This window comes from Conger conger, chromosome 3, assembly GCF_963514075.1.
Source record: "Conger conger chromosome 3, fConCon1.1, whole genome shotgun sequence".
Lineage (NCBI taxonomy): Eukaryota > Metazoa > Chordata > Actinopteri > Anguilliformes > Congridae > Conger > Conger conger.
In genome coordinates this window covers 40013995-40038332 of record NC_083762.1, presented here as the reverse complement: position 1 = coordinate 40038332, position 24338 = coordinate 40013995, and the positions used below count along the sequence as shown (strand labels likewise).

General features: G+C 42.2%; 1 protein-coding gene across 3 annotated transcripts; it reads left to right on the top strand.

The window, feature by feature from the left end:
* Positions 1-628: 628 nt before the first annotated feature.
* itgb6 (integrin, beta 6) lies at positions 629-23325 on the top strand. Of its 3 annotated transcripts, none has more exons than XM_061233467.1 (16): positions 629-763; positions 6615-6696; positions 7175-7254; positions 7441-7639; positions 7991-8237; positions 11194-11359; positions 11492-11653; positions 11740-11835; positions 12378-12467; positions 17756-17893; positions 18795-19212; positions 20233-20455; positions 20906-21000; positions 22062-22178; positions 22451-22617; positions 22722-23325. In XM_061233467.1, the coding sequence occupies exons 2-16, from the start codon at positions 6642-6644 to the stop codon at positions 22821-22823; spliced, it is 2355 nt and encodes a 784-aa protein (XP_061089451.1). In that variant the 5' UTR covers positions 629-763; positions 6615-6641; the 3' UTR covers positions 22824-23325. The 3 variants fall into 3 exon arrangements, with proteins under 3 accessions (XP_061089451.1, XP_061089452.1, XP_061089450.1); XM_061233468.1 differs by lacking the exon at positions 629-763 and adding an exon at positions 6430-6442; XM_061233466.1 differs by lacking the exon at positions 629-763 and having other exon boundaries at positions 6466-6696.
* The last annotated feature ends 1013 nt before the right edge of the window (positions 23326-24338 follow it).

Here is a 24338-nt window from a genome sequence, read left to right as displayed (position 1 = left end):
TCAGACCTCTTCGTTAAAAGGCACAAGAACTCAGTCAAACAAAAGTCTGGCCACGCTCAAACTACCGATATGCCCACACGGAATAACTTTCATCAGGTTTATTGGTCCTGTGAGCATGCCATGCCATGTCTTAACTGGCACAGGTTGTGCTGTGCCCAGATCTCACACTGTGCCTACATTACATCTCATTCACATTCCGGTCATTCTGCTAAGGGGAAAGAACACAGCACCCAATGTCATATGCATGCTGTGGGCTCTTCTCTGAACCAAAAAGAAAATGTCCTTATCTGGCAGATTTGCCCACCAACAGGCCGCTAAACAAAACAAAAATCTGCACACAGGCATTTTTTGTCCGTGTTAGTTTCGCTTTGTGCTCCCATGGAGAGAGGGGGTGGTGGGGGGGGGGGGGGGGTCAGCGTCAGGCATAACTTTTCTGTGTGTCATCTGCGAACGCTTACACACTTGGGCTGTCAATCTAAATTTATCCTATTATCCCGTGCTAATGAACGGATGGTATTCCTATGCATCAGTCCAGCAGTTGCTACTATCATTCAGGGCCGGAATAAGCCTCCCAGCCCAATGCCGAGCTCAGGGGGAGAGAAAGTGTGTCATACTCTCTGAAGCAGTCTGTTACTGTTGGTTTACTGTTACTTTGTTAAAGAGCAGCCGTGGACTCCCATGTTTTCCCCCCTGTTTTCCACCCCTGAAGCCGGACCTGGACACTTCAGCTCGGACAGCATGTTATCAGAGAAGGCCTGTGGAGGTGAGTTCATTTTAACACCACGCGACGGTACCTATTTGCGGGTCATAAATGTGAAGCAGAGGCAGTGTTTCGAAACCGCATACTACTCCTACTAAATTTCAGGCAGATTTTCATTGAAATGCAGTATGAGAAGTATCCTAAGTATGCGCTTTCGAACACAGCCAAATTCTACTTTTCTTTTCATAATTGTTTGTTTCAAATGAGCTGTGCGCACTATTCGCTTGTCAGTGTAGGTGGCCAGGCAGTGTGTGTGCTTGAGCGCATGAGTGTGTGTGAGCCCGTTGACGCGGAATTTCTACTTTGAGCCCCTGAATTTTACCGGCTCTTTAGGCCACAGGAGGGCTGCGCTGTTGGTTTGAAGGGGACCAGGTTCACGCTGATGCTACCACGGTTGCAGTTCATAAGGGATGACAGGGGAAGTTATCGGCGCGAGGTGTTCCCGGTTGCTCCGTCAACGCGGCGGGTACATTCGCGTTTCCCGCAGACGGGGGCCGGTACCAGACACGGGCCCCTCGACAAACCCCCCCGGCCGCTGCCTCAGAGAGAGCGCTCGCTCGGCCGTCGAGGAGAGGCAGGTCCCCGACGGTCGCGGCCGTCGTGTTTGTTAGCGAGCGTGCCAGAGTCCAGGGGGAAGGGGGTGCGAGTCGGGCGAGAGGCGGGTCCCCGAATGGCAGATGGGGCTCCCCAGGATATAAAGGGGTGCGGTGGCGCCTGACAGGAAGCCGCGAGGAGGAGACGAGGAAGGAGATCTGCGGCGCAGCTGTCTGAGATCTGCCACCTGCGTCTGCCAGCCCTGTTCTCCACAGGCCTCTTTCACACACCATTCCTCCCCTCCCCGATTCTGACTCCCTCTCTCCCCTTTTCTGCCATTTCTGCCCCACTCCTTTCCCTCCCTCTCTTTCACGGTTTCTCTCTCCTTCTCTCCCTTTTGCTTTGCCTCGTTAGATAAGAGTGCGTTTGTGTCGCCATGTGCATACCGAACAAATGCAACATTAATGACACAATGGCACAAAAGATACTTTGTCGTGAAAGTTCCCTCGCTTGATACGTTTCACTGTTAAGATATAGTCCGTCGTCTTCTCTCAGACCCTTATTCCATCCCTCCGGTCATCTTCGTAACATTAGTATGCGTACACATGAGCTGGCAGAGGAGAAAGTTTAACAATTAACACTACAGGTTCCTTCGACTGGAAATGCAGTACAGCATGACCCTATGATGTTGCTTGATCAGATTGTGTTTTTCTGTTCTCAATGTGACATACAGGCTTGCCATAAGGAATCTGTGGTTAACCAAGACTTCAGTGAAGCAGGACTATGATATGATATGAATAAGATAGTGGTTACATACAAATGCAATTCTCATCTTTTCCAGTAAATAAGATTACAAAAACTAGAAGGACTGTAGAGTATCATATGGGGCTTTGCTTATAAGTCCAACTATAACTGTTCAACATTGAACCATTGTTGTTTAATTAATATGTCATTAAAAGAGCAACTAGGACCATTCTCAGTTGAGATTACAGATGTCATATAAGTGTAAATAATTTCGCCGTCAAATTAATTTTAAATGTTCCGAGGCCAGTTTTTGAAAATTATCTAAGCAAACTATGATAAGAAGTGACAAAAACGGGTCTTGCTCTTTAAAAGCATCAGAAAACAAACCAATAACTATGATTTACATTTTTACATATGCCTTTAATTCTACAAAATGTCAACTGAGCTGTTGACTGATTCTGCCTAAGACATTCTGAAATTACTCTTGTTACTGCGTATACTGTGTCCTAAATCAAGTGATAAGAATGGAATCACTGTAGGAGATACTAAGCGGAAATGTGTATGCAGAAAACAGCAAGGGTGAGTCTCAGTTATGCTGGTGTCATATTCCTGGGCATGTTATGAAGGTAGCTGCAAAGGTTGTGATTTTCCTGTCACTATTTCGTAATTCTACTCAGAGAATGTTATATAGCTTTTTTTCTCTTGGTGTTAATCATTAAAATACTGCCACTCCTTGAAATATGAAGACTGTGCTGTGCACATTACTTATTTGTCTGTCATGTTAAATATTAACTTATATTCCATTGGTCCAGTGCTCAGTCGGCATTCAGACTAACTGACTCATGAATGTGATCAGAACAGAACAGTCAACGGGTCCTTTAAGAATTATTCTTATCCATTATGCCACCATATTATGAAGCAAATCTCTGTGTCTGTCTGGACCTTTTCTGTTTTGACTACTGTCATGATTGCTAAGCTAATATGTTCTTTGGAGTTGAGAGATTTTAAATATATACATATTTGGTATGAGACATTGCAGTGGGACAGAATAAAACATCTAGCTATTCATTTTTTTATAATAACCTAAAATTCTCCCAGCCCTTTCTGTACTGGAAATGACACAACTGCAGAATCAAATTGCTATTTTATTACTTAGTGTCTTTACCCACACTTTTAAAATATGAACCAAAAATGTTTGACATTTGGGTAAGATCAAAATCGTTACCCGAGATAGGCTTAAATGGCCTCTTACATGACACACTATACATTGTTGTGTGTATATAAACTAAGTTTAATAGCCATAATGTACTAAAGAAATGTTTGTTACCCAGAAAACCTCCATATTTTCTGGTAACATGAACACTGTATTCCATGCAGTTAAATCTCCTGTGGATTGTACTATACTTTTGAAAAAATGTGTTGATATTTCATGCATGACCTTTACATTACCTCGCCAGCATATACAGGTAGTGAACAAAATAATATAAAATGGTAAATGGTTGGCATTTATATAGCGCCTTTATCCAAAGCGCTGTACAATTGATGCTTCTCCATTCACCCATTCATACACACACTCACACACCAACGGTGATTGGCTGCCATGCAAGGCACCAACCAGCTCGTCAGGAGCATTCGGGGGTTAGGTGTCTTGCTCAGGGACACTTCGACACAGCCCGGGCGGGGATCGAACCGGCAACTCTCCGACTGCCAGACGACTGCTCTTACTGCCTGAGCCATAAATACCAGTATAATGTCACTTATTAGAATGATGGGCTACTATGTATGGCCAGAACATTCCACAATACAATGTATGTGATGTGGTATGGAGTCTACCCGTGCCTGGAATTCTACAGGAGGAATATGGCACCACCTGGTTTGATTAACTTGACAAAAGTCAATAAAATCTTCCTTCATGGAAGGGGAAATGCTGTTTTGGTATGGTCCATAATATCCCATAAAGACCTATCTGCATTCAGATCTGGTGAATGAGAAGGCCATATGGATAGATAATGTTAGTGTCAGCATCATGCTTCTCAAACTACTCAGAGCCCTGTTGACTGGGCTATTGTCAGCTTGAAGGACCCCCATCTCTGCAGCAAACAAATTATTTCACTTGGGGGCAAAGATGATCACTCAGTACTATTCAGTAACAATACACATCAACTTGACCCAGGCCATGCCAGAAAAATGCAATTACAAGATCATAACCCTTCACTCTTCTGTACAGTGCCACTGCCTGTACAGTTGAATGTGTTGGGCTTCAGCTAATGAGCATATTGAAATACATGCCAGTGTCAGCTATTACCCATATCCTCAAGGTAACCACATCTAAATTGATGTCACAAATGACACGTGACACATAATGTCTGTGTGTGAACACGCTGGCACTGCCCTGGAACAGGTGCAACATGTTTATAAAGCTGCCCTCTATCAGACACGGAGAAGCTCTTTCTACTGCCACTCTGCCAGTCTGTGCTCCCCTCAGGTACAGTATCCCATCCTCTCCCTCCCTCTCTCTCCCTCTATCATTCTGCTTTTTAGTTTTTTCAAGTTTTTTAACTATCCCTCCTCTTCTACTTCTGTTTTTCTTGTGTTCTCTCTTGCTTCTCGCTACGCTGGAAAGAGCCCGTGTTAAGCAGTCCTGCGATCTGTCATACTCATAAGGTTGTTGATAGTTTCTCAATCCCTTAACAAGATGATGTGAGGAGCTCAAGGTCAAGTTCCTTACATCGACCACTGACGCTCAAACCTTAATATGTTGATTCTTCTTCTGGTGAATCTTGTGCATGGAAAAGGGCTATAATACTGCCCAGTGTGAAATTGACAAAATCACTGTGGTTTGAATAAGACCGATGTTCCAAGATCGCATGAGTGCAGCCTTCTTGACAGTAGCAAATGCACAGCACAGCCGTATGCATTGTATAAAAGGGAAGAGTGTGCGTTCATTGTTCCCTTGTAAGGCCTTCATAAGACAAATATAATGCTTTCCTGAGTACAAATGGGAATGGGGCAGTATCAGTTTTAAGGAGTTCTTTCATTTAGGGCATTATATGCAAATTGTAATTTAAAGCAGCAAGGAACCTCATTTGAATGCCTTGTGATGATACACTTAAGGGGATACGTCACCAGAGTTCACATTGGCCCTCTTACACATTCAAAGGGAGGTGTCATAGTGAAAATAGAGCTGTTCTCTGTGATCAGTTTCATGTATATAGAGATTGTGCAGATAACTGATGATACCCTGTATCTAGTATTACTCTTATTTTGATTTTAAGGATGCACACTACTTTATATTTATGGACATCCCATAAAATGTAAAAATTGACACAGCAGCTTTTGACTGAGTGTGTTGGATAAATTGGTGTAGAGATTTAGGGTTAATTACAACTTCTAAATAATTATTATGTTTCTTCTACAACATAAAGGTTCAAAAATAATTAAAAGGCATAAGTCATTATTATATTGTGGCCGCCTCCTCTGTGTCTGAAAGACTCTTCAGTGGTGCCAATTAAAAATAAATAATGAATAGAGTTGCAATAGTCCTTTCAACATATTGGAAGCTGAATATGCTACTATGTAATAGATGTACGTATGTGTATTTCAAATGACATGGCATGCTATTGCACAGGGTAGTGTACGACACATTTCCCCATTTGCCTTTTATTTCGGGATTTCCATATGGAAGCCACAGTGACCATAGAAAAATGAGAAGCGCTATAAAGAACCGATACTGCAACCTGATTCTTTATCACTGGTCCATTAAATTTCTCGAAATAATTATAAATTTATTTATATGATAAATAGCAGAGTGACGTTAATTAGCCTTGCCTTATTGTCAATAAAGTTTTTTTTAATGTATCTAGGCCTATATCATTTAATTTTACACCAATTTCTGCCGGTTTTTAGGCAAGATAATTAAAAAAGACTATTGCCTGTAGTCTTCATTTATTAACAAAAACAAAATAACCTACTAGATTCAACCTAATGACTCTTGTCTAAGGCCTATGAAGATATGTACGAAGTATCGTAACCCTAGAAAACATTTTCTCATCCTAATTTGAGTACTACAGGGCTTTAAAATATGAATTACTTTGTAAAAATGAATTACAATGAAAACAGCGAATGCAAGAAGACGCATTATTGGTGGGAGAGACATAGCCTACTTTTCGCCGGCGGTAAAATACACTTGAATAGCTATACAATAGGCTAAATATAAGATATATATTTTTTAATGTTTATTTTTAGTTTATCTCACGTGTACGGCGTTTGAAATGCACGCAGGTAATACAGTTTAACCTACCTGTGGCAGCAAACCTCTGCACTAGTGCCATCTGTGATTTCAATCCTCGCATACATTTCCACACACCTTTTATGTTCTTACCTGTACGGAAGTGAATATAAAAGGTAAGACACGTAACTATGTCTGAACAACACACCGCGTTATCGTCCTGCTTAGGTGAGATCGAGTGGTGGTCTTTTTTTTACCAGAGCTGTTCAAAACAAGATCACTTTCCCGATATTTTTTAATCATGGAGGAAACTAATACAAAATGATCTGAAAACGTTTTATTTTTTAGCTGAGGCAGAAGAAACCGTGAAGACTAATGGGGATTGAACTTCTAAGCCTTATTCTTCTGTACATGGCCAGCAATGTGGAAGGTAAGGACACAATTGAGAATACATTCACTGTGAAGAGATAGCTACATGCCAACGAAAGCATTTTTCGGGTAACGTGCCATGTATGTACCCCAAATAATACACTTGTCTCTTCAATATGTCGTGCACGGCGTTTAACCCCAATTTAGACCACTGATAATTGTGCAGTGGAAAATAATGTAGGCTAATGACTGTAATGGTCTTCGAAAGTTTTATCAGCAAAGGTAGTCCTTCCCTTCACACCAGACCATCGTAGCGATATAGCCTATAGGCTAGGCTACATATGTTAATAAATATAACATATTTTTTATGACTTATAAAAAAAAAGTATTCAACCACAGAAAGTAAAAATAAAAAGACAGCAACGAACCAAGAACGTGATGTACAGCAGCTGTAAAGTACTGCGTCAGTAGCGTGTGAAAAATCACTCAGTTCGTGACAGTATTAACCACACTGAGCATTGCGGGTTTGTGACATTCAGGGTCTTGTTCCGCTGGGAGGGCGATGACCTGCGACGAATGCCTGCGTCTCGGTCCACACTGCTCTTGGTGTACACAAGAGGTATTATACCTTATGGCTATAATTTCATAATATTTTCATAATCTTGTTTTAATAACGTTATCAACATTTCACTTGTTCCTGATCTGTATTGAGAATGTTGCAGTTTTTGCGTGAATGCAGAAAAATAGAACACAAGACCTCTCATTCCTATATGACTAAAAAATATGATTTGTGTTTATTTATCAGAACTTCACAGACTCGTTTTCAGTCAGTGAAAGATGCAATACACCACAGTCATTGATGTATATGGGGTGTACGGAGGAATTTGTGGAGTTCCCTGTCACCAGCACACTTATCCATGAAGATGAGCCTGTGGGGCGAAGGAACAGTAGTGACAACTTTACCCAGATATCACCACAGAGAATGTCACTGAAGCTACGACCAGGTGGGCCTACTTTTCTTCAGTTTTTGCACCTCAATTTCACTCACTAATAAAACTGGGGCTCAGGCCTATCCCCCATATGAGCAGTAGCTTGAACGGATGAACCTGATAATATTTTTCAGCCGATGGAAGATAGGGCTTATTGGACTGCTTTTTTCACTGTCCAGGTTTAATTGCAACCTCCCAGAGTTGCATAGAATATTATACTAAATGGAACTGATGCTGGTGTTCTGTGCCATTTGAGGAAGTTCTAACATCGGAGAAAGATACTGTTACAAAGCGTAGTCAGGTCTTAGTGTTCTCCACTACATCTGAATGATAAGCATACAAAAACTTCTGCATTTTTCTTGACAGGCAGCAAGGTCACATTCCAAATCAATGTTCAGCAAACAAAGGATTACCCAGTGGACATTTACTACCTGATGGACCTGTCTGCATCCATGGTTGACGACCTTGCGATGATCAAGGACTTGGGGTCCACACTGTCCAAGGAGATGGCCAAGCTTACCAGTAAATTCCAGCTGGGCTTTGGATCATTTGTTGAGAAACCAGTCCTCCCTTTTATTAAAATCACTCCTGCACAGCTGGAGAACCCTTGCAGGTCAGTCTCTGAATACAGCTCCAGCAAATCAGAAACATTTTCATGTGCGAATGTTCTGAAATTATTATTTTCATTGCCTTCATCATGATCATCATTATTTTTTTATCATTAGAGTTAGATGTTCATATTTCATGAATTGCTTAATGTGTCTTTTATATAAATCATTTCATAATCTATTTCAAATATCTAGTTAAACGTGACACCATTTTATAATCCAATGCATTGGATTTTATAAGAAACTGTGACTATGACAGTGCAGACTGTCAGCTTTAATTTTTTTTTATTTACTTTCATATTTGGGGAACCATGAAGGGATTTGTTGCCCTTTTTATATATATTTTGGGTTACCAAAGGTAACTGGACAATTGGCTGCTTAGCTGTTTCTTGGTCAGCTGTGTGAAGAATGTGAAGTGTAGATTTGATTCTATGTGTGGAATTTGCATTTGGACTCTGTTGTAGTTTTAGTTGTAGTCTCCTGCATGAGGACTAAAGAAGTGTAAATGCCAGTTAAGCAGGCCATCACAGGGTAGAAAAATGTCAGCTTAGTCTCATGGAGTATACGTACCACTGAGAACTTTTTTTGTGAACAGGACAGTTCTGAATTAAATGTGCATTTTTTGAGCTCTGTTGATGTCCACGAGTAACTGTCCATATATTTCGAAAGAGACATTCCTGTTTTTCCAAGTTTTTCTCATGTAAATTGTCACCACATGGAAATCTGGATGATTAGGTGGTACTTTGTGTCAGTGAAAAGGTGAACCTCCCCTTTAAGATCTGAACCTCTTTCCCACCCCTAGTGGACATTTGATTTTGAAACTGCAGCAAAGTGTACCTGCAAGAACATACTTACAGAAGTATGTACTGTATATCCAAATCTGAATAAATAGATCAGAGATATTGCTGAAACATTCCTCAAAATCTATTATTTGGTACATTGTTAAGAAGGAAGAATGGACTTATGACCTCAGCAATATGAAGAAACCTGGTAGACCATGGAAGACCACTGCTCTGGATGACCAAAGAATACTTTCAATTGTGGTGAAAAACCCCTCTTCAACTAATGATCAGGTCAAGAACCCTCTCCATGATGTAGGTGTAGATGTGTTAAAGACATATACCTAAAGACAAGACTACACCAGCATAATATCAGAGAGTTAATCACAAGATGTAAACCACTGGTCAGCCTGAGGAACAGAACAACCAGTTTAGAGTTTGCTAAACAGTACATTAAAAACTGTTGAGTTGTTGTCTTATGGGCAGATGAGACAATTATTAACTTGTACCAAAGTAATTGAAACAGAAAACTATGGAGAAATAAAATAACTGTTCATGATCCAAACCACCCTCCTCATCCGTGAAACATGGGGAGAACACGTATGACTGCCACTGAAACTGTCTTATTTGTCTTTATTGATGAGGTGACTGCTGACAGCGGCAACAAGATAAATTCTGAAGTGTTTCAAAGAATTCTCATCTTGTCAGATCCAACCAAATGTCTCAAAACCCACTGGACAGTGCTTTACCATGCTGCAAACCAATGGGCCTCATGCAAGAACAATTTTGTTTTATTATCATATATTTCTCTTACGTTTTTTGTTGGATGGGATTGTAGAGTGTGCCACGTCAGATTCAACAAATGCTTCTTACTTCAAGAAAATTGTCCGTTATAATAGAGCATATATAGTACTGTAGGTGGATTTTGTAAGACAGATGGCCAATGTGGTTAAACAAGAACAAGGAACATCTCATATAGAGTGTACCAGATTTGGTAGACTGCGGTTCATTTTAAAAAGAATTTGCTAAAGATAATTATATAGTGGACCGTTTATATACTTTATCTTTTTACTCCTAAACCATCCACTGAAATAAGTTTCTGAAAATATTTGAGAAATAAGCAATGCAGTTGCTGAATCTTCATTCCTATTTTATCTGCAATGCCTAGTTTGGTATGGTATGGTATGGTATCTGTATGGTCACGCTAGGACTCGGAGCAGTACTGTCCTCTAGGGTCCTCTTCACACTTGTCCCTGCGTTCGATCTGCAATTCGTTGTACGTCACTCTGGATAAGAGTGTTTGCTAAATGCATTGTAATACAATGTAGTTTGAAAGTTGGATCTGAGCTCTGTGTGCCAAGCAAGCTGCACTGACATGCACTGCAAGACTCTCGTTTACATGACTCGTATGACAGATTGGGACCTCTCGTAAGTGTTGTTCCTACCAAATAAAAAATTCTAAATAAGTAAAAATTGGTGAATACAGCAAGTTCTCTTAAATCACTTGTTTTAAGAGATTTAAGCAATTTAAGAACAGATCTGTCCATATGACTGGTTCTTGCATGAGGCCTATTGACAATATTTTCAGGGCCAAAAAGCGGAATGTCTTGACTGAACTGAACATGTACATATTTAACTTGCTGAAGACAAGACTGAAGATAAAAAGCTCCCAGATCCAACAGGAACTTAATATGGCTGCAATACAGACTGAGCAGAGCCCATCGCAAAGATGAACAAAGATTACTTACTGTGTGTTAATTTGGAATGGAGGGACTTGCTTTAAAAGGAAGGACTATGTATAAAAAGGGCTGTAAATCCTGCATGGATCATTGGATATGAACGTAACTGCAAATTAAAGTTGACAGTCTGCACTTTAACCTAATTTTTAAGGTTTCATTTCAAAACAAATGTGCTGGAGTACACAGCCAAAACAACCAAAATTGTGTCACTGTCCCAATACAATTGCTTTTACCTGTATCATTGGCATGCCTATGGCATGTCTTTATCAGCTCAACATTTGTTGAATCATATTCATAAATATTGTTTTCCTGTAAAGGCTGTCAGCACCATTAGTTGACGAGGCACTGTGACTTTTTAAGGACCACATGAACAGTGAGCACGGTCGTTCATTGTATGGGCAAGGAGAGCTTTTCCAACCCCCCATCCCTCTTGTTTTCTGTAGGAGTGTGGATAATTACTGTTTGCCCACCTTTGGATACAAGCACGTGTTGCCACTCACCAGCAGTGCGGATAAATTCAATGAAATTATAAAAAAGCAGCGCGTGTCTGCTAATGAGGACGAGCTGGAGTGTGGCTTTGATGCGATTATGCAGGCCGCGGTCTGTGGGGTGGGTGAGATATTTCGATAGGTTGCGAGCAAATTGTTTGCGACAACATTTATTATGTTTCATAACTTGGGCAATTTCTCAATTCCTGCCTGTCCTGCTTCAGTTAAAGCAGCTTGTGTCTCCCTCCTCCAGGATAAAATCGGCTGGAGAAATGACTCCATGCACCTGGTGGTCTTTGTCAGCGATGCAGACTCGCACTTTGGGATGGACAGCAAAATGGCTGGCATTGTTGTCCCCAATGATGGCGAATGCCACCTGGACAGCAACAACGAATACTCTAAGGCTGCAGTCTTGGTAATGTGCACCAGCTAGTGTCACGTCCTAGAAGTGTACTGAACTTAAAGTTTCTCCAGTTGAGAACTTTTCATTTGTATCCCCAGGAGTACCCAACTCTTGGCCAACTCATAGACAAGCTGGTGGAAAACAATATACTTCTGATATTTGCTGTGACTAAAAACCAGAAGGCCATCTATGAGGTGAGAGAGGCATTCTTTTCATCACCTAGAGACATGACACTGTGCATGCGGCAATCAGAACTCAGAGAGAGTTTCCCATGGCAAAGACAGAAAAATCAGACAGTCGAGTAATGTTATGTGTTCCCTTGATGTTCTGTTGAGTGGCCATAGGACATGTGCGAACAAGCAGCCCCCTGCTGAAGCCACATATTCCACATATTAATAGATCATGTTCCTTTGTAAAATGCATAGAAACTACAGGCATAGCCAAATATGCCACAGTGATTACTCTACCAGCATGAGCACAATGCTGTCTGCTAATAAGGTATAATACTGTATGATGAACAGTCAAAGCGTAAATGGTCCAATCGAAACTGTGTGTGTCTCTGCGTGCATGTGTGTTTTTGTCTGTGTGTGTGTGTGTGAGTGTATATTTTGGGACAAAGGGTATAATGTGTGTTATGTCCCATCTTTCCTAACAGAAATAAACATGGAAGGAGTGCCTCTCTGTCATCTGCTTCCTCTGTTTGAATTGATACTCAGTTTCTATTTGTTTGTTACAGAATTATGCCAATCTCATCCCTGGAGCCACAGTTGGAGTTCTTGAAGATGACTCACAGAACATTCTGGAACTGATCTTGACTGCTTATAAAGTAAGAAAGTTCTGATAATCTCATGTGTGCTTGTGTGCATAATTGTGTATATCTATTCTTCTGTGCATGTGTATTTGTATGTACAGAATGTGTGTCTGCATCTAGTGTATGTTTTAAGTGAAATTAGCCAAAAGCCTCAAATGCCCTAATGCTAACCTGGTCTCTATCAAGGTTTATCAGCACAGATGGCAACTGCTACAGCACTGTCTACTGTACTTCAAACAACATCACCTGTAACATGCGATGTGTAATTTGAAGGGAAAACATCTTATACAAGGAAGGGAATGTGGTTATCCTACTATCATCACAAGCACATGCCAATGTGTAGCTTGTATCATTTTCAGTAATTTGTGTCATATAAGAGAAATTGCATTTTCTGACTGATTCTGTATCAATTCAAGGAGTGGTATCATTCATTTTGGTTACAGTTGGTGATGCCTGGGACTGAGTAGCTTACATTGTAGCTCAAGTTAAAAAAGTAACCCAACTAGCTGCGTTTAAAAAGTTCCAAGACAGGAATATACATATCACAGGAGTATACATATACAATGGGCTCTAGAATTATTGGAAATGATTGGAATTATAAAAAAAGGCTCTGTATAATAAACAACATGGATAGTAAGTTATATTTTATGTTCAAAGATACAGTAAAACTATATACTTTTATGTCAATACATGTACTCTCATGTACATGCCAAATTATTGGCACCTCTACAAATTTTTGTACATTCCCAACATTGCTGTTTCAACCTGCCATTACATTACATTACATTATTGGCATTTGGCACCCTTATCCAGAGCAACGTACAGTTGATTAGATTAAGCAGGAGACAATCCTCCCCTGGAGCAATGCAGGGTTAAGGGCCTTGCTCAAAGGCCCAATGGCCCAACGGCTGTGCGGATCTTATTGTGGCTACACCGGGATTAGAACCACCGACCTTCCGTGTCCCAGTCATTTACCTTAACCACTACTCTACAGGCCGCCATCTAATCATCACCTGATTCAATTGCCAAAAACATTGTTCTCTCCCTCTCCGCCTCAGCCGGTGTGTGGTGAAAGTTCTGGTGCAAAAATGGTAGCGGTGCATCACCCAGGTGGGTGCAACACATTGGTGGTGGTTGAGGCCAGTTTCCCTCTCAACACTGTAAAATGCTTTTCTAGACACCCAAAGCACTTTACAGTGTTGAGGGGGAAACTCGCCTCAATAATCTATCTATCTATCTATAAAATCAAACAACGTGAAATTGCCAATACAATTTTACTTTCATTTAGTTTCATTTAGTTCATTTCAGGCGGCACGGATGGTGCAGTGGGTAGCACTGCCGCCTCACAGCAAGGGGGTCCTGGGTTCGAATCCCCGTCGGCCAGGGCCTCTCTGTGCGGAGTTTGCATGTTCTCCCCGTGTCTGCGTGGGTTTCCTCCGGGTACTCCGGTTTCCTCCCACAGTCCAAAGACATGCACGTTTGGCTGATTGGAGAGTCTAAATTGCCCGTAGGTATGAGTTTATGAGTTTATGAGTTTATGAGTGTATGAGTGTGTGAGTGAATGGTGTGTGTTTCCTGTGATAGACTGGTGACCTGTCCAGGGTGTATTCCTGCCTTTCGCCCAGTGTATGCTGGGATAGGCTCCAGCCCCCCTGCGACCCTGATCAGGATAAGCGGGTTCTGATAATGGATGGATGGATGGATGGATGGATAGTTCATTTCAGGTAAAAGGAAATACCAGTATATTGTGTCATTCCAGCACTCCAGAGTATAAATGAGGTCACAAGCATGCAAAATCCCTTTGCCCACCATCAGCATGGGAAAAGCCATAGCACTGTCAATTCAGAAGACACAGATGATAATTGACCATCACATGTCAGGTAATGGGTACAAAAAATACATAAACGGTTAAACATAACAATGCTGAGCACTGCAAAGGCAATAATAAAAAGGCGTAAAACATATGGAATGGTTGCAAACATGCCAGGAACAGGATGCAAGTGCATATTATCCCCACGAACAGTAAGGAAGGTCATTCATTCATTCATTCATTATCCTAACCCGCTTATCCTGAACAGGGTCGCTGGAGCCTATCCCAGCATACATTGGGCGAAAGGCAGGAATACACCCTGGACAGGTCGCCAGTCCATCGCAGGGCACACACACCATTCACTCACACACTCATACCTATGGGCAATTTAGACTCTCCTAACCTGCATGTCTTTGGACTGTGGGAGGAAACCGGAGTACCCGGAGGAAACCCACGCAGACACGGGGAGAACATGCAAACTCCGCATAGAGAGGCCCCGGCCGACGGGGATTCGAACCCAGGACCTCCTTACTGTGAGGCGGCAGTGCTACCCACTGCACCATCCGTGCCGCCAGTAAGGAAGTTACCAAGTCTAAAAAAACATAAAATGGCACCTCCATACCAGCAAACTCTTTGGAGGGGTGGCACGAAAGCAGCCATTACTGAATACAATAAACAAAAACAAGCATCTGGATAATTAGAATTAAGACTGAAAGAGAGTGCTATAGTCGAATAAGACCAGAATTGAACGTTTTGGCCATACACACCATGTCAATGCTGTGTATTGGTGGCAAAATGGAATGCAGACCTACTGTCAAATTTGGCAGTGGGTCTTTGATGATTTTAAGATGTTTTGCTGCCAGTGGTCCAGGGGCACTATTTAAGAACAATGGCACAATTCATTAAACAAAGTACCAGGAAATCTTGGCAGAAAACCTGATTGCCTCTGCTAGGAAGCTGAGTCTTGGCCGTTGGTAGATTGACTCAAAGCATACATCAAAATCCACTGAAATGGTTTCATAAAAACAGTTCTGCAATGGCCATCTCAGTCGCCAGACTTAAATCCCATGAAAAACCTGTGATCAGCAACAATGACTGGTCTAGTGGAGAGAAGATATGGGAAGTGATCCATGTTTGCTAAGTTAGTTCCATCAACGCAAATTGTGGGAGCTTACGAGGGTTCATTTGGTGCTGGTTTGTGTAGGATCTGAGTCTTGTTGATCTTGAGGTCAAGTCCAAGCAGCCGGTAAGCTCTTAAAATCCAGTTAAGCTTCTGCCTCGGAGTGAGTAAAGCAGGCATTGTCGTCCATGTACTGGAGCACTTTACTTTTTGCCTTAATCCTGCCTGCTGTCAATCTTGTACATGAGTGGGACACCCTGAAGTGGGTTATTGCTCAGGAGATGGAAGATGGCTACAATGAAAATGGCAAACAGGGTTGGGAAAATTAGTAATTAATTTACCAGAAATTAGTCATTCATTTCCCTGAGGTTGCCACAGAATTTATGCTCTGTCTTACAATTACTGAGACTATCTGTGGGGTCTGCCGTGAGATAGTTTTCAAAAATGAAACTATTCCTGAACTAGGCCAGCTCATCTCAGAAGCACCATCACAAAACACGTCATACCAAAAGACAAGAGGACAGGGCTACAGGAAATTCTCAAGTGGGAGTAAATTCAATTTCTTTGATTTACCTTGATTGCATTCCTTTGCAGCCCATTGACGTAGTCTAATAGCCCACACAAAAACCCCAAAAACATTTCTATCATAAAGACCAAGAACTGCAAATTGCTTTGCAAAAATGTAACATTTTAGACGTTTGTCTTCTCGATGCTGCTAGGGCCTGTATTAAGGCTACAGTATCTACACTCAGTGAGCACTTTATTAGGTATTTATTAGACGTATTGGTTTTCTGCTGCTGTAGCCTATCCACTTTATGTGTTTTGTGTTCAGAGATGCTCTTCTGCTCACCACTGTTGTATTGTGTGGTTATTCACGTTACTGTCATGTTCCTGTCAGCTTTGATCAGTCTGGCCCTTTTCCTCCGACCTCTCCTCTGTCATTAACAACGTGTTTTTCCCCCAGAACTGCTGCTCACTGGATGTGCGCACCTTTCTCTGCAAACTCTAGGGACTGTTGTGTGTAAAAATCAAAGTAGATCAGCAGTTTCTGAGATACTCAAACTACCCTGTCTGGCACCAACAATTATGTCATGGTCGGAATCACTGAGATTCTGATGATTGATGTGAACATTAACTGAAACTCCGCAACTGTATGATTTTATGCACTGCACTGCTGCCAAAGGAAGTGCTCAGTGAGAGGTTGTTTGCCTTCAAATGACTAGCCTATCTTATCTGACCCACCCTGCTGTACAAGAACAATGCTGGTCCTTCATAACCATGTTTTCTATTTCAATCACTAGCTAAGTGATAAGATGACTGAATTTTGAACTACTTTATTATTTATTTATATTATTTAAATGCCAAGCCAGAATTACATTTTGTATGTAGCCTTCAAAGGCATGGCCTACTGCTTCTCACTGAAATCGAAGAGCCATTTTTCCAAATGACTCGGCTAAATATTTAATTTGGTAACTCCATAGGGTAGTTTGCACGCTTTCATAGTTCAGAATTCCATTTGCTTTGTTGGACTCGACTTCATGAACATTGCAACAGTAACCAAAGGGGGCGGGGCTCAGCAAAGGCTCAGCCCCACCCCACCCACCCCCCGATAGAGATGTCTGGTTGCATGCCTGCTCAGTCTATAGTATGTTCTGTTGAGACTGGTGTTTATTATGTGTGCATGTGTTTATTGTCTCTGGGCCTGGGCTCCACTCCCTTCCCCTACTTCCTCCTCCCTCCCACCCCCTCCTCCTTCCCTCCCCCTTGCGGCTCCTTTCCCTCCCTTTTTATCCTGTCTGCCTCGCGGCCTGACGTTGACAGGCCTCGACTCGCTCACAGTTTGATCTCTTCTTGTTATTTACTCCTTCAATCCCTCCCCACAGCAGTAGGCCAGGAGCAAGATAACATCTGATAACGCCTTTCCTACAGGCATTCTGACCCTCTCATATCTAAATTAGCCTAGGGCTTTTAGATGGGGTACATTCTCATTCTTACACAATGGAGAAAAGTGTTAGCAGAAGTCACGTGGTGCAGAGAGGCCGGCCGTTTCTATACACATACAAATTGTATGTGGCCGGCCGTTTCTATACAAATTGACTGTAGGAGACTCGGGTAAGAAGCCCCATAAGAGCAGCAGTGACTCACTATCTCCATAATGATTTAAATGTCTCAATGCTGATGCTAAAACATTGACTTAGACTACAAATCAGCAGATCTCCTTAGACCTTTCTGGGAAAGTGTTGGCAATTCCTGCCATGCCTGTAGTAACATGCAACACTGGTTTTGGAATCCCAGCTGCAGAGCAAGCCTTCTGAAGAAGCAGGAAGTGAAGATGGCGGGATTCAAATGGATTTTGCCGATATCTATTTTCAGGAGCTGCGGTCGGAAATTGACATGGAGGTCTTGGGGGACACAGGGGACCTTCAGATCGCCTTCACAGCTATCTGTCACGACGGACAGGCTGCCCAGCCTGGTCAGAAACGCTGCTCCAATGTGAAAGTTGGAAATACGGTAAAGTGCCGCAGCTCCAGACACCCTGGACACACCTAGCCCGTGTAATAATAATCTACATACAGGAACAAAATGATAACTAGATGGGAAATCCAACTAGATAGGAAGGCTGGGTTGTATTAAGAGGCAGCATCTTCTATGACCTCAGACGAGATACATTCTCCTTTATTTTGCAATGAAATCAAAAGTCACAAATAGGTAAGAGATAAACGTATGCATTTCCTAAATCATGGTAATATGCATAATTAATAAAGATCTATGAAACAAAATGTAGGCAGTGCCCCTTAATGTCAGCGTAAGATCTTAAAATATCTAGGGGTCCTTTTCATCAGCATAGGGTCTTAAAATATCTTGGGGTCAAAAAACATATTTTAAAAAATATGGGTGAAAATGTATACAAAATTTTCCCTTATGGTGGAAATGTGTTCAAATGAATGTCTGTACAGAAACTGTACAGGTGTGTATAAAGGATTAAAGCATGTCAAATAGTTCCCTGACTGAGGTCTGATTATAAACTATATAATCACCAGACCGAGATCTCTCATGTTTATGTTTATGTCATACACAACAAAATAATGCAGTATACAGGAAACTGTATGTTGTTCTCCATTGATTCTCATTCATTTTCCGCTGATTGCAGCTGTTATTAATGAATTCACTACGGATCTGTAGCTTCAAATAATTCACCATTGATTTGTAGCTTCAATTCGTGTGCCATTGATGGATTAATTCTTCATATACCTCAGTCACCATCCATTCTCCATTGACATTTAGCTTCTATTCATTCATGTACCTCTAGCCACTATCCATTTCCTTCTAGCCTATAGCCACCATTCATTCTCCACTAACCCGTAGCTATGACCTTTAACCTTTAGTCACGATAACTGCGCCGTTCCCTCAGGTGTCCTTTAACGTGACCGTGGAGCTCTCGGACTGCTTCTCCAGCCCCAGGCGCTTCTCCATCAAACCGGTGGGCTTCCGCAACGCCCTGGAGGTGGAGCTGGAGGCGCTGTGCAGCTGCGACTGCCACCGGCGGCCGGAGCTGAACAGCAGCCGCTGCAGCGAGGGCCGGGGGGCGCTGGAGTGCGGTCTATGCACCTGCCAGCCGGGCTACATGGGCCCGCACTGCGAATGTACCGAGGGCAGCCTGCAGACCAGCGACTGCAAGGCCCGTCCGGGGGCCGAAATCTGCAGCGGCCAGGGGGAGTGCTACTGCGGCCAGTGCGTCTGCCACGCCTCTAGCTTCGGCCGCATCCACGGGGCCTACTGCGAGTGCGACGACTACTCCTGCCCCCGATTCCGCGGGAAACTCTGCGGAGGTAGGTGTGTGCGGCCTGGATGGCCAGTGAATATAGCGAAGTATATAACATATATGGGGATTTTATATGAAGGTACAGTAGCACTGTTGATGACATGACTATCAGCCAAACATCATGCAGTTTACTTCCCTACCTCCTGTGGCAGACTAGTTTTATAAAAAATTTGACACATGTACGGATTATTCATGAAAACACCATAAAAGAGGATTGTGCCTATGACTTCAACCACTTGCAATATGTTTCATGTAAAATTGTACACTAACCCTCCTGTGGCTCTCTTCTCCCCGTGTGTGTGGATCGTTGTGTGTGCGTGGACATGCGTGTGCGTGATCACATACGCACGTGTGCGTTCCTTCACCTGTACGCGAACTCGTTTGTGTGTGTATGTACGTGTGAAAATGTGCATGCTCATGTGCGTGTGAAAATGTGTGTGTTCGTGTGTACGTACGTGTGAAAATGTGTGTGTGCGTGCGCGTGTGTACGTACGTGTGAAAATGTGCATGCTCGTGTGTGTGTGTGTGCGTATGTGTGAAAACGTGCGTGTTCGTGTGTACGTACGTGTGAAAATGTGCGTGTTCGTGTGCGTGTGTACGTACGTGTGAGAATGTGCGTGTGCGTGTGTACGTACGTGCGAAAATGTGCGTGTTTGTGTGTACGTATGTGTGAAAATGTTTGTGTGCGTGCGCATGTGTACGTACGTGTGAAAATGTTTGTGTGCGTGTTCGTGTGTACGTACGTGTGAAAATGTTTGTGTGCATGTGCGTGTGTACGTACGTGTGAAAATGTTTGTGTGTGTGCGCATGTGTACGTACGTGTGAAAATGTTTGTGTGCATGCGCGTGTGTACGTACGTGTGAAAATGTTTGTGTGCGTGCGCGTGTCTACGTACGTGGGAAAATGTGCGTGTTCGTGTGTACGTACGTGTGAAAATGTTTGTGTGTGTGCGCGTGTGTACGTGCGTGTGAAAATGTTTGTGTGCGTGCGCGTGTGTATGTACGTGCGGATGTACCTGTTTGCGCAGGCCACGGGGCGTGTAACTGCGGTGAGTGTTTGTGCCACGCCGGCTGGACGGGGGAGTTCTGCAACTGCAGCAGCAGCACACAGGCCTGCGTCTCTGCCGACGGCGAGCTGTGCAGCGGGAGGGGGAAGTGCGTCTGCGGGAAATGTGCGTGCGCAGTCCCGGGAGCCTCCGGGGACACCTGCGAACGATGCCCCACCTGCGGAGACTCCTGCAGCTCCTCCCGGTACGTTCCGCCCAGCACCAAGCTTTCGGCGCAGAGCGCGAGCACTCGATTGATTTATTGATTTTCATGTGATAATCATCAGAAGAAATACAAGAAGAAGTCCAGGCAGAAACATCATCCAGTACCATTCATTAAAAATGTCCACGGATAGCAAGAAAGCTTATTTCCATTGTAGGTCTTAACGTGAGTGGGGTGGGAGGGGGGCATGGGAGTTCTTCACGCACCCAAGGTAACAACCATCATAACTTAATCATTATCATCAACAAATAATTTACATCTCCAAAGCCCTGTTCTGAAGGATACAATCCACCACAGCCCACAGTCAGCAAAGCAGAGGTTACACAAGCACTCCTCCTCCTGCTTGGTCGTTTGGGAGCATTTGCCATTCTGGAAATAATGGCACGGTGGGGACTGGCTTTTAGAGAGGTCACAGCCTTTGTGTCTCAACAGGGGCTGCGTCGAGTGTCACCTCCAAGCAAAGGACTCTCCCGAGGAGTGTCACCACAAGTGCAGCGTCATTCACACCTACGTCAACTGGACCACAGGTCAGAGTCTCACTGTAGTTTACGTGGTTGCATTGCGTCACATATATGAGCTGACATGACTAGTTCCTGAAATAAGAAATAGTTTTGCCCAGTGTTTCAATTGTGCATGTTAAGGGGAAGAACATCACATGTAGCCTGTAGCCTAGTGGCTAAGCTACATGACAAGAACTCAAAAGGTTGGTGGTTCAAGCCCTGGTGTAGCCACGATAAGATCCATGCAGCTTTTGGGCCCTTGACCAAGCCCCATAACCCCACATTGCTCCAGGGGAGATTGTCCCCTGCTTAGTCTTATTAACTCTAAGTCGCTTTGGATAAAATTGTCAGCTAAATAACTGTCATGTATCGAATTCAGACCAAGGTCAAATATGTAAATGTTTTGGATTCAAATGATTGATCTTGCCAGGTACAATTGAGTCGACCAAGAGGACCATAAGGCAGGGTTTGCACTTTTCGAGAGTATTTCATAGGTTCCAATACACCAATAAAGCCTAGAGAAATATTTGAATCCTAAACAATTCCATATTTCACCAAGGTCTGATTGGCTTTGCAGCATAGTAACTGAAGAGCTGAAGACTAATGGCTATTCCTTTGGGGTGTGTGAACCAGCTCGGTGTGTTTTAGTGTCACTCGGCTCAGAGGACAGGGGGAATGCAGGCCTGCTTCTCTTGATGAGTCTCTATGATCGCATTCTACAACACAGCCAACATTTGTTCACTTGACACTTGACAATGGGGAACATATTATTTACCTTGTCTTACAGACAGACCTACTATGGGCCTGTTGAATACAGATCTCAGACCCTTTAAATCGCACTTATTATGAGTCCATTCACACTGGTGCAAGCTGAGAGGTGTATCTGATGTTCGAAGCCAACGGAGCGTACATCCAGAGGCTACGAACTTGAGACACAAATTCTGAGGTCCAGGTCTGCCATTGATATGGAAATTTCAGACCACTCGATAAAAAGCCCTGAAACATGGTATCTATGTCTTTATCCAGAAAAGAATGCAGAAGAAAGACAAGGCGGAAAAAATAATACTCTGATTTTTCTTTTTTTTCAGACTATGATGAGAGCCAGTCGATCCTGTGTAAGTTAAATGGCGAGAATGACTGCATCATCTCTTTTAACATCACACCTGAGCCGCAAGGAAACACCGTCTATGACCTCAAGCTCTCCGGTAAGATCCTCCACCTTATCATTTACCTGTAGTGTACTATTACAATGTTTTTCTGTTGTTTTGTTTTTTTAAACAAGGTCTATTGCCTGTTGTGCAGTACTGTTGCATTTTGTGCCTTACATTCTGGTGCAGTCATAAAACCTGACACAATGGCTGCTTAGCTCAGCCAGTCAACAGCCTGCCAGTGAACTGTGAAAAGCATGTGTGCATGATCTGTGGGCAGAGAGAAATTGAAAGTGAAAAGTTATTTTGAGTGTGTCTCATTTTGGCAGACTGTCCAGAGCCACCAAACATACCGATGATCGTGCTGGGAGTGTCTCTGTCCATCCTGACCATTGGAATCATTTTGCTGGGAATTTGGAAACTGCTGGTGTCAGTTCACGATCGGAAAGAAGTCGCAAAATTTGAGGCAGAGAAGGCCAAGGCAAAGTGGCAGTCGGTATGTTCCTGAAATTAACTATGACATTCCTGGTGATTGGCCAGAACAGAAGAATATTGTGCTTTACAAAATCAATGGTTTAATCATTCTTCTTTCTCTTACAGGATACAAATCCTCTTTTTAAAAGCTCAACATCAACATTTAAAAATGTAACGTATAAAAGCACAGGGAAACAAAAAGTTGACATTTCAGTGGACAATTACTGAACATCCACATTGGGTTTTGTGAATGTCTATGCTGTATTAAGAAGCTGAGTGCACTAGTTGGGTGTTTTCACAACCTGTGCAGACTTGTGTACTATATGGTTGCACTGTGTGTTTTTGTGAATATCATAAATGCATTACTTCATAACAGGAAACAATGCTTTCTCATCAGATTTACTGTGTTTTCCGGGACAATTCCACTCGAAAGCAGTGAAATAGTATGCTTTTATTCAATGTGGATTGTTCTAGATTTTGCTGCTTGAAGATTTAAATTTGTACTACTGATCATAATAATGAATTGAACACTGGACTACTCTTATACTGTTCTTTTATACAAGTTTACAGTTTTAGGTATGGCACACTGTAGATATTTTTTTTTGTTTGTTTGTTTTTAAGGATTGTGAAAAATATTTAGGAGTATAATTTTTTTGAGGCTGAGCCTTGAACTGTGTTAGACTGCATTTTTTATTTCCAAATTGTGCAAATAAAGTTTACATTTGCTCTACTTTTCTTCATGCAATAATCAGTGTGATCTGGCAATGTTTGTGTATTACCGTATGTGTAGCCTACTGGTGTATGCATTTGACTTATGTTGTTTGTGTTTGTGTGTGACAGAGGGAGAGTTCAAATTCAGACATAAGCATTTGGGTTTACAACATAACTATGTCATCCACTAAGTACTGATACATTTGAAGTGATTATACTGTACCATTTACTCCAAGCAATGTAATGTGACAAATTAGGTCTTACTGTAAAACCATAATCTCATTATGTTTGAATTAAGCCATTTCAATGTGCTCACTTAAGTCTATCATTTCAATGTGCATACTTAATTGGCCTTTATCTCAGGTATCCAGTGTGTGTATTTATTTTAATCAGAGCTGGTTTTCATTTAAACAAGTAATTGGCAGAAGTACTGAGATACTTCAGTCAACCAAAGACAGAACATCTGATTGATAATTTCCACAAACAACCTCTTCCCCCATCAAAGCAAAGAAAATGAAAGGTAACTAAATTAAAGGGACTACTAAATTCCATGATAAAGACTGAGCGAGAGTGCCTGAATAGCTGAAATATGTGTACAAAAACGTAGGGAGGATGGAAGATAGATAAAGGCTACCAAGGCACATTGACAGGTATTCCCGAGCTATGCAGGTATGTTAAAAGGTAGTTTTTTCCCTGAACAGATATGCATAATCTGTATACTTAAATTTTTTGAATGTTTTTGGGTGCATTTCAGGCCCTTTAGTATGAACACAGGATGAAGCATCATTATCACATGATCGTGGGTCAGTACATATGCTACTCTTTCGGATAGTAGTGTGCTAATGTGTACTAATATTATAGGATGTTCAGTGTTACAAGCTTGAAATCTATATTCTAACGTCATATCATAAAGGGGAGGGAAAGTGGTTGTGTTTGTCGACATGTAATATATAATTGTGCTACAATGAAATCATGCAATGTATAGCAGTTGGATTTGATATTAGCCATGACATACCGTGCATTTTCATGAAT